The following is an 11159-nucleotide window of genomic DNA, read 5'->3' as shown; positions in this document are numbered from 1 at the left end:
GTGGTGATGTTATTGAAATTGAAAAATCAATTTATTTCCTGCGCGCTCGCCCGGTCTCGAACTCCGACTTATCGATTTTGAAATCCGAGGTTCTCACCACTGAGCCACCACTGCTTTAAACAAAGAAATATATTTCATTCAAACTTATCATGATGTTAGAACACAAAAACTAGTTACGTGCACAACGTGTTCAAGAACGCTTTATACACAACTTACAATTTGGACACAGTGAATCTTATTGAACCACTAAGCCAATACTTCATTTTAAATTCAACTTTCTCTCTTTGGTTTCAGTGGATGTAATACGACCTACGGCGCAAGAAGAATTAGCCGCTAACCTCACTACGGGACAAAGCACATCTGTGGCCAGCACTTCAATTATCTCCTCTTTTATTACGCATTTTATATTAGTTCTCTTTGTCATTTGACTAATAATACCTTTTCAATGTTTTTAGAAATCAGGCTGTGATAAAATTATTCGAGTTTAGACATTGCTCGGGCTTACCAATTAAATATTTAATAGGCGAGCTTGACTTAAACGTGTTCTCTGGCTCACTGCTGTGAGCTTATAACAAACCATCGATATAATGTGTAATGTAATTAACATGCTACGGGCTAGTAAAAGCATAGAATTTCAACAAGTATTTGGATACTTTTGTAATACATTCCTACATATCTCTATATCTTATATCTATAGTTCCTCTAAATAGTTTCAATATAGGTAATATACCTATGCATAATTCAAACAAGAAATAAATATTTTAGCAGCGTCTGCTAATGATGTCCCTGGCATATTAATTACAAAAATATCATTGTGTTCCTTTTAACATAATATTAAATACATATCATACTTGTTTAATTAAGTAATATCCAATAAACGCGATCAATATTTTCAAATTAAGATTAAGATTTTCAACTTGATAAGATAGACTTTTGAAAAGAAAATACCTAGATAACAAAATTTAATAGTCATAATGATCGTGAAATAAGGTTTTTAAAGTTACCTTATTGTGCCTAGATTTTATCGAAATCGCCAAAACATATCATTACTCCATTGGAGATAGTACCTAGTTTGTAAATATAAATTAATTTTGTTTACAAATTATTTATTTATATTATTGTTGAAATGTTATACGCAAATTGTACCAAAGCCTCAAATCCAAATTATTTTAAGTAGACGTGCATAGAATGGATACAGTGATTGAAGCCCTTTAGATACACTATTAAAAAGGCTCTTTGTTTACTTGGGATCAAATATTTTAGGACTAAAATAATTATATGGACATTAGTTGATAGCTTCTCGTTCCGAATAATGTTAGTTCTTCATTTATACCTAGGTACCTATATATTGTTTTATATATAAATAGAGACTTATACTTTACTTATGAGTTATTGTTTAAAATCATGCAAAATCTCTATGAACCGTGATAAAATGAATTATTTGTATAGCAATTATCTGTTACATCCGGCTAATATGTAAATATTTTATACGAAATATCATATCAATCACATAAGCTCGATATTGAATTCGAATATTTACATAACCTAACTTAGTCTTTATACCTTCTTCATCTTATATCATAAGGTAGAATAAAATAATAATAACTTTAGTGTTAGATTTAAAAATCTCGAAAACCATAGATCATAATTCATTTATTCGAAAATAATCATTTGAAAAATAAGTGACCTCACGATGTTATAAACTGTTTTGCAGGAACCTGGGTCTTAAATTTAAAATAACACTATATTTATTGATAAAACAGGTTATAACCAAGTGCGGACACAATTATATCAGTGACATATTTTATGAAATCAATTACATTGCAATACCAGGTAATAGATACCACTTGATTTTTATTATGAACAGGCACTCTATCTACAAGCACTGCGACTGATTAAATACAGAATTTTGATTATTATTGATAATGATGTAGATATACAGATACAGCGAATTTCTCTCCCTCACTCACGCACCTTTTTTCTTGGAAAACGCAAATTTACGCATATTCAAGGCCGTCGGGGACAGTTCCCTGGGTCATAACCCAGTCGGACTCCCACTACAACAGGGGGCAACCGACTAAACTCCATTGTGTACCGTCGAGCCGCTTTCAGAGGCACGGGGTTGCAGTTATTGTATAGAAGTTATCCACAGCAAAGCCTAATTCCACTGGTCTAAGTTTAACTTTTACTACCTAATGGCCCTTCATTTATAACAACGAAATTATATTGCTCGAAATTTAATTGTGAATACGAAAATCCGTCCCATAACCTACTTCCTCCTTATGGATGGTTGTTTGCCATATTATGATGTCTCAGCGTTGCAACAACGTGTAAATATCCCGTCAATGTATTTGCCTCTATTATATAAAAAATATGAAGTTTCCTTCAACAATTTCTATAAAAGCGTGGGACCATACAACTATTGGGAGATCAAATACTGCTTACAAAATAAAGGTTATGTTACCATCGTACTTCCTACTAATATTATAAATGCGAAAGTTTGTAAGGCTGTGTGTGTGTTTGTTGCTCTTTCACGCAAAATCTATTGAACCGATTGCAATGAAATTTGATACGTAGACAGCTGGACAACTGGAATAACATATAGGCAACTTTTATCCCGATATTCCCACGGGATACGGACTTACGCGGGTGAAACCGCGGGGCGCAGCTACTAAATTTCGCAGCTAATAAATTTCAAATCGTTTATTTCCTACTGTTGCAATAAATAGTTTTATGAGTACTATTAAAAAGTAAAAACTATATATAACAAGTCTTAGAAATTTGAACTTTAATTTCTCGATTTGTATGTATATATATATATATATATATATATATATATATATATATATATATATATATATTTTCTTTTTTTTTTAATCGCCTAGCAGGCAAACGAGCAGGCGGGTCACCCGATGGAAAGTGACACCCGCCGCCCATAAGCACTTGCTGTTAGGTACATCGCGAATGTGTTGCCGGCCTTTGATATAATAATATGCCCTTTCCTTGAAGGTATCCCCATGGAATGTGCCTAGGAACACCGAAGATGGTAGATCTTTCCACAGGAGGGTTGTTCTTGGCAAAAAATGCCGAGAGAAGCGCACAGTAGTAGTGCGCCATACATCCAGGTGGTGCGGATAATATTTTAATTTGTGGCGTGAGGTGCGGCTGTGGAACTCGGCAGCTGGCACCAGTTCAAAAAGTTCCTCAGAACACTCCCCATTATAGATCCTGTAGAACACGCATGTAGATGCAACATCTCGCCGCGGTGAGAGCGGATCAAGCGAATCGGAAAGCTCAGTGTCGTCAATAATAATACGTACGGCTCGTCGCTGAACGCGGTCTAGGAGGAGGTCTGGAAGGAGTTGATATTGGGGTGTTCCGGCCCAGAGGTGAGAACAGTATTCCATATGGGGCCAGCATTGAGCTTTATAGAGTTGGAGACAATGAGCCGGTGTGAAATACCGTCTCGCTCGTGCGAGCACCCCTAATTTTTTCGAAGCTGTAGCTTTATCCTCCAAAAAAATCACGAAACTGGACGTCTGCCGTAATTTCGACACCAAGAATTCCGATCATTGATTTAACCGTTAGGGGAGTGTTCTGGAAGCTAATGGATACGGCAAAGGGACTTTTCAGACTATATACAGGTGTCCCACATGTGCTCCCACGCTATGCTCAATGGAACTTATAGTACCTACTGCATACGCTGATAACGTAAAAAATACTCATTAAATCTCACATGATTTTTTTTTTCAAAAATAAGACCTATTCTTCAAACTGTATTTATAGACCCCTGCCTGAATATCCGCCCACCTTAGCCACCTGCGTGTGTTCATACATTTATGATTATGTTTTCATAGAGTGTGGTTACGGAGTGGATTGGCAAAACATGTCGGTTGTGCAAAGTTAGGGATTTTAACATACAGTTTTTACAGCACATGAGGGACATCCTGTGTGTATCATATCTCTTTTTTTTTGTTTTTGATAACATAACATTAGATTGTTTCATTTTAGTTAAAAACATCGATCTTAATTAATTTTAATAGCAATTATTTCACTATTTATAAAATTGTTTTCATATAAATAATAAAATATTTAAGCTTATCTATTACATATAATAAGACAGTAAAAATCGAGTGTCTGTACATTCATATTTTTCCAAATAACTAATAGGGGGCGATTAAAAAAGAGAGAAAACAAAGAATTAATTTTGGAAAATTTTGTGTCTGGTACTTTATAACTTCGAAACTGCTGCGTTCAGCAGTTTCGAAGTTATAAAGTACATTATACCCATTTTAACGTGGTTTTCACAGATGAATTACATATAATTAGGAGCGTTTTCAACGTTTTACGTTTACGTAAACAAATTTAATTTTCTATAGGTCTGGATAATTATAGTTTCCACAGGTTACGCAAAAACTGACTTACACATGGGCGGAGCTGCGAGCAACACGTAGTTAATTAAAAACTTGGATGACAACTCAATTATGACAACATTCATTATTATCTCGTAGATACGTTTCTCTTGACACAAAGAAACGGACATTTAAAGGACTTAACGTTGTGAACCAATGACTTAATCTAATAAGGTTTACATATAATAAAAAAATTAAATTATACATTTTAAGTATGCATAATTTTTAAACCCACTTCAATTATTATTTTTGAATGTGATGTGACCACCTCCTTGGCGCAGTGATTAGCGTCCAAGGGGTCCTGGGTTCGATTTCCGGAAGGCACGCACAAAAAAACGTCAGTCTGGCAGGACACAGAAGACTGATCACCTGCTTGTCCACAAAGAAAATTGATTAGTGAAACAGGTGTATATAATCTGCCCCATACCCCACTAGGAGATACGGGACTCCACTAAAAACTATGTTTCTGTCGCCGTAAGATTGTAAAAACCGTTAGAATAGGTATAGTCTAACTCGTATGAGTCCAATGTACGTAGCATTGAATAATCAAAGAATAATGTGAATATATCGGAGTTATGTATTATGTCGGGGCATTATTTATTTTTTATGTAATATTGGGCAACTGAGCTGCAGTTCGCCTAATGCTAAGCGATCACCACCGCACATAAGCATTTGCAGAGGTAAGTCCGTTGCAAATGTGTTATTCGCTTTTAAGGGGTAAAGGATAAAAAAAGGATTGACGACGGGAATAAAGGAATAGACTAGGAAGGGTGAGGAAAGGGATATGGGCCTATGCTACTATTTCATGTCGAACTTCTGTGGGGGTGTGGTAACTTCCCCGAGGCGAGTTGGCCCAATTCGTACCGAAGCGTGCTCGACTCGCACACTCAGTTTCAAAATTTACTTCTCCCTAACGACCGTTCTCTGCAGATCGACGGAGCCGAGCCTTTTTAATTAAAATAAACAACCGAACCTAAATCATCATATTGAATACCCTTTTCGTACAACAAATAATGCGTTAAATTGCAAGCAGTAGTAGTTTAGTATGTAGTAGTAGTTCAGTATTGCAATCAGTAGGTATCACATTTTCGACTCAAGTATATATTCTCGCGGGATACATTATAATCTACCGGCGTTTACAATTTTACGGTGACACCCACTCAGATAACAATTATCATAAACATTTTTCAGTTCAATTGATTAGCCGGAAAATAATGGCGATATGAACATGTTTATTGTATGGTGTATCTTTAATATATTAAAATCTATCTACTGTTTAAATTAAAAATCTATAAATATACAGATCTCCAATATCACATCTGCATTTTCTTTTCAACCTTGACCTATAGCCTATGAAGCCTTAAATGAATAACACAAACTATTTAAATTTCATCCTTCAACGCTCCGTGGGTGATAAGTATGTCTTAACTGATCCGGCAAACGTTCTGCCCTTATCACTGAGGGGTATGAAAATTTATGTTATGCAATTCTCAGACCTACCCGATATAATCAAAATTAAAAAAAAATCAGTCCACCGTTGGAAGGAGTTTGATAACAAGCACCGTGACAAGACAATCTTATATATTAGAAAATAAGATAAAATAAAAAATTAAAATATTACAAATATCTCTCGCAATCAGGAGAGGGGGAGAAAAACGAAGTCTATAATATAGATCATGAATGATTTATCCTCCATTTTATTCCTTTAACTTTTTTATTCTGTATTTTTCAATTATAATGGTTAATTACACGAGACATTGAAATGGGGCTGGGACTAACAATGACTACCTATAGGTACCAAGTCAATCTCAATCTTGTATAATTAATGCATCAACCCAAAAATACCAAAATACCGGTTTGCCATACGTTTCCTGATCCACATTTTATCAAACGCATTATGCATATTAGCATATATGAATACAAAATTAATATCATTTACTTACTATTAATTGGAAGGTAAAATAAATAAAAATCATGGGTATTTCAAACAATTTTATTCATATTCTACTAATACTATCTTCAAAATATCTTTAAAATAATTTTAATATAATATCACACCATGTTGAAAAACATCACATACCTAATGAAATTGGTACCTACACACATTAAAATTTCTTTATTGAAATCACTCTGCTATATAATCTCTATGCAAAGAAAATGTTAAATGAATGCATTACTTTATCTATGGTCTACTGCTAAGTGCTAAGCACGTGAAGTTTCAACACGCGACTAGCAGACAAAAGAATATAATGAACAAAATAAAACTTCGATTGAATGTTACTTCTATGTTTAAGTAGGAAGCATAATATCTTACTAATTAATCCAAGAATAACAAAGGAAATTACTTATATGTTCAAATTTCTACCTAAAAATAAACTAGTTTTACTTGTTTAATAGTCAAACTATTGAACTCCATGGATTAACAAAAGAAAAAAATAAAATTAATATTAGTAAATAAACAACATTTTAATTTAAATAATTAATGAAATATTGATACAACTATTGACAACAACAAACTTAAAAATCTTATTAAATAATATTTTGTAATCTAATATTTCCTAGCATTACAGCAGTAAGGTAATTTACAATCAATTTACATTTTTGTAAAATTTCAGGCCAAAGAAGTGATGGTTTTGTAGTGATAAGCAACACTTATACTAAGGTACACAAAATGAATGATTAAATTTTTCAAAACATACTTATCATACATAATCATCGACCAATACTCAATATGTTTAATAGTTAGAACAATAATCTATATGTAATTCAAATTGTTATTGTACTCGCAATACTCACCAAATTATATAAAATAATATTCATACATTGTTTTACAGGTAGAAAAGCAAATTAAAGGTGTGTTATAACCCTTATAAGTCTCGATTGGATTAATTACTTACTTGTAATATTTCTAAATAGTGACACACTTAATATTAAATATTAGATTTCTTGTTGATCTCTACATCATAATTTTTCAACATAAATTAAAATTTCTTAATTTAACTCATTACATGCATCAGTGCAAATGATTTTGATATCAAAAAACACATGTTGTGTACTTCAAATTTCCTGAGGATTATTTTACATTTATTTTATATATAATAGTAAATACAAATAAAATTTGGGCAGATAATAAATGTATTTAATGATATTCTATGGACTTTTTCAAGTTCAATGGAATAGAGTGCATTTTAAATAGCAATAAATAATTTTAAATAATTTACACAAAATTATTGCAAAATATTTACACAAAGGAAAATTTTAATTTCTAAAATGTGTCTAATACGCACAAATAAATAAGAAAGTGCCTATTTAATTTGACAAACACTTGGATATCTAAGAAACAATATAACTTATTATTCTTAATCATGGCAAGTTTTTAATTATTCTTATATTAAAACATGCTCCAAATTTTTTTGCATCTTTACTCATAATTTATGAACAAATATGAGTAAATATCAATATTTCTTTACCAAAAAAAAAATTACTTTTTCAAAAAGAATAAAATTAAAAAGGGATGTTTATTTATAGAAATTTAAATGTTAATTACGTCAGGTACACAATCTTGGAAATATATTTTTATAAACTGATTGTCCATATCACATTTCAATAAGTAGGTATAATGAAAACCAACTTATGTGGACATAATTAGCATTTATAATTTATCCTTATTTTGATTTATAAAAAGAATAATACCTGACTATCAAGATTTTCCCGTGCTCATAAGCATAATGTGATATATATGTTATTTTAAGTTTTATTATCATTATCTTTACATAAGACACTACAAGAATGACTTTGTAAACTACTTAAGAAAATTTACTAGTCAATACTAATCAATATGTTAACTTGTTTATAGTTTATTATCTAGCTGTGTGACTATTTGATTTGATACAACTTTAGTAGCTAAAGATGCATTTGGAATGAGAAACCTGTCCATATCTTTAATAAGCAAATTGTCACCATCAGGGACACCATACTTAAAAGTAATTAGCTCAGGATGTCTCTTTTTTGCAGTGATTTTAACAATAGTTGAGAGTAACCTCCTTGATAACACCTTTGCTTGGCCTTTTTTATTAGGAATTTCACGTAAAATTATCAAATGAGTTTCCGTTATCACTAGATATGAATCATACATATGTCCATTGTATAATACTTCCTGACATTGAAAACTATCAATTACATTTGGGTTTTTAAGGAATGACTGAACATCTATGACCTCATCCATCATTTCACTGCTTACAGCATCACGTCTCATATCGGAATAGTCATCTTCCTCTTCATCATTGATACTGAATACTGGAGGAACATTTCTATATCTATTTTCTTTCCTATCGGTTGCAGAAACATGCCACTCACTTATATTAGCTGCTGAATTAGGATTGACAATATATTCAATTAGTTTTCCTTTTACCTCTTGACTTTTTGCCTTCATTGCTGACGACAATTTGCTGAATAGTTGTATAGCTGGAATATTATCGCGTCGTTTGGATTTTCTCACTTCTTTTCCTAAATTGTTATTATTAGGAGCACATACCAAACATGTAGCTGGATTATGATCCTCTAAGCAATCTGTCATATGTGGCCCAAAGTAATCATGTATAGCAACAAAACCTCCATCAAGCATAGAAACATGCTTTATATTTCTTTTAAGAAAGGAAGCCACCACCATATGAGCATAGCTATCTTCTTCAGTTCTACCAGAACCAACAAAACACAAATGTTCTCCAGCTGCAAGGGAACCAGCGGCCAATGCCTGGCGTTGTGCATTTAGCAATCCCTGAACAGCAGTGTTGAAAGCATTAGGCTCTTGTAACATAAGGTTGCAATCCAAATGAAAAGCGGTAGAAAGGTGACCTGCATTATACTGTTCTGCTGGCCGACAGTCAACTAAAAAGAATTTGACAGTGTCAGAGTCCACTGCATCAACAGTTGCACTCTCAATAAGTTCATGGACAGCCAAAGGAAGACATAACGCTTGAGAATATAATTTTGAATTGATTTCCAGGCCACTCTCAGAAAATAGTACTTCTAAAACATCCTCTCGGAAGGACACAGGTGTCTTCAAAGAATAGTAATGAGCTAAAGAACAGAAGTCAGAGACATCATTTGCTTCTAAATCACCTGGCATTTTTCTTAAAGTTTCAATTATAGTTGTCTTATCCTCATCTTTCATTTGTAATAACTGTTCCCTCGCATTAATAATCATAATAAGACACAAAAAGAAAATAAAGAATGGATCAGACCTTTGGAAATATAAGTCCCACATGAAGAGAACAACTTCTAAGTTGCAGGTGCCAGCAAAAAGGGATCGAAGCCAAGGCATGCAATATTGTTCTGGAGTGATGCGCTTTGTGTCCAAAAATGAACAAAGTTCAGGATCATGATATTGTATAATCAATCTCAATATGTGGAATGGTACACCATTGGGCACACAACCATTTGGAATGTATAATTTTAAAATCATTTCAAATAAATTATAAGTATCAGATCTTGGCAATTTTAAACTTAGAAGTGGATATAATATCTCAACTAATCCATTATTACAGCTGTAATTAATTGATTTAGATTTACAATAGAATGTTATGATTGATTCAATATATGATATGACAGAGAGCTTTTCATCATCATCATTATCAAGTTTTTTGACAAATTTTTTAACATCGTCTCGAAGCTCATTTTGGTTTGCTAAATCAAATATTTCATCAAACAAAAGCAATTGATTACCACTATCTTGACAATTTAGACATAACAGCCAAACATCTGCTCTGAGGCTATCGGGAATTTTTTTACCTTTTGTAATAAGATTAATTTCTTGTGCTGAGCAACCATCTAAAAGCGCAGATTCTAGCTCAATCAACCTGAAATAACAAATCGTAATGTAAACATCGCAGATAAATGAGAGCGTAATAGTGTAATAACTCGATTATTAAGCAAAAATTATTTAAAAAAAGAATATTTACCAAGTCGTATCTTCATCCTCTCCCGTCATATTTAAATTAAGATTAGTCCTAGAAAATAACTAAGTAATATGTGAAGGCCTACAAAAACGTCCAATCGTCCAATCACTTTTACACCAACTAAGCTCTTCTTAAATATAGCTAATTAAGACACAATACTCTTGTTCACTATATCACTTTAGTATAAAAGATTATGTTCAAGCAAGAATAATAAACATAGTCCTTATTTTTTTTTCAGAATAATATTAGTCGATACTCAAAAGTTATAGTCAATTCACTTAATCACATATCGTTATCGCAATCACTTGACATTTCGACTTTAGCTGACATTGACAACTTCTACAAACGTATTTAAAAATAGCAACATAATATTCCACCGTCCACGTCGTTTATCTCGCGAACAACAATTTTTACCTACTCAGGTTTAAGCCCCCGAGTCGATCTATTCATATTAAAATAAGATAGTTACCAGACCATGTCTGCAGATTAAATAATAAAAAAGGAGTAATTGCTATGCAATGTGGATTTTTATTCTTTTACTATTTGTCTGTTTGTATGTTCGTTTATCACGCAAAAACTATAAGATTATGACTATGTTATATACGGTGAAGGGTTTACATTTTATTTGAAATAAACACAACTTTTAGAGGTGGCCATTCGAATGGATCTTTAGATTCGGAACACGTCTGAAACGTCTGGAACTTTTTTTAAGTAGCGTATATGAATTTGAATTAAAAGAATACGGCTGTATTATTAAATCAGGTATTTTTTTTTATTTTAAGCCGGAAAT

General features: G+C 32.5%; 2 protein-coding genes across 2 annotated transcripts in view; both read right to left on the bottom strand.

The window, feature by feature from the left end:
• LOC119834436 overlaps positions 1-11159 on the bottom strand; it is an 84233-nt gene that overhangs the window by 29900 nt on the left and 43174 nt on the right. The window lies entirely within an intron of this gene.
• LOC119834435 (TBC1 domain family member 23-like) lies at positions 6862-10642 on the bottom strand. The gene is made up of 2 exons (XM_038358794.1): positions 10373-10642; positions 6862-10270 (listed from the first exon to the last, which is right to left on the bottom strand). Exons 1-2 carry the CDS (start codon positions 10399-10401, stop codon positions 8263-8265), a joined length of 2037 nt encoding a protein of 678 aa, XP_038214722.1. The 5' UTR covers positions 10402-10642; the 3' UTR covers positions 6862-8262.

This window comes from Zerene cesonia, chromosome 19 (genome assembly GCF_012273895.1).
Source record: "Zerene cesonia ecotype Mississippi chromosome 19, Zerene_cesonia_1.1, whole genome shotgun sequence".
NCBI lineage: Eukaryota > Metazoa > Arthropoda > Insecta > Lepidoptera > Pieridae > Zerene > Zerene cesonia.
This window is presented reverse-complemented; position numbering and strand designations above follow the sequence as displayed.

Bases quoted from the DNA above. Each gene is read 5' to 3' on its own strand.
- LOC119834435 (XM_038358794.1), bottom strand. From the start codon at position 10,401: ATGACGGGAGAGGATGAAGATACGACTTG. The intron at 10,271-10,372 runs GTAAATATTCTT...TTGTTATTTCAG, and splicing joins GAGGATGAAGATACGACTTG to GTTGATTGAGCTAGAATCTG.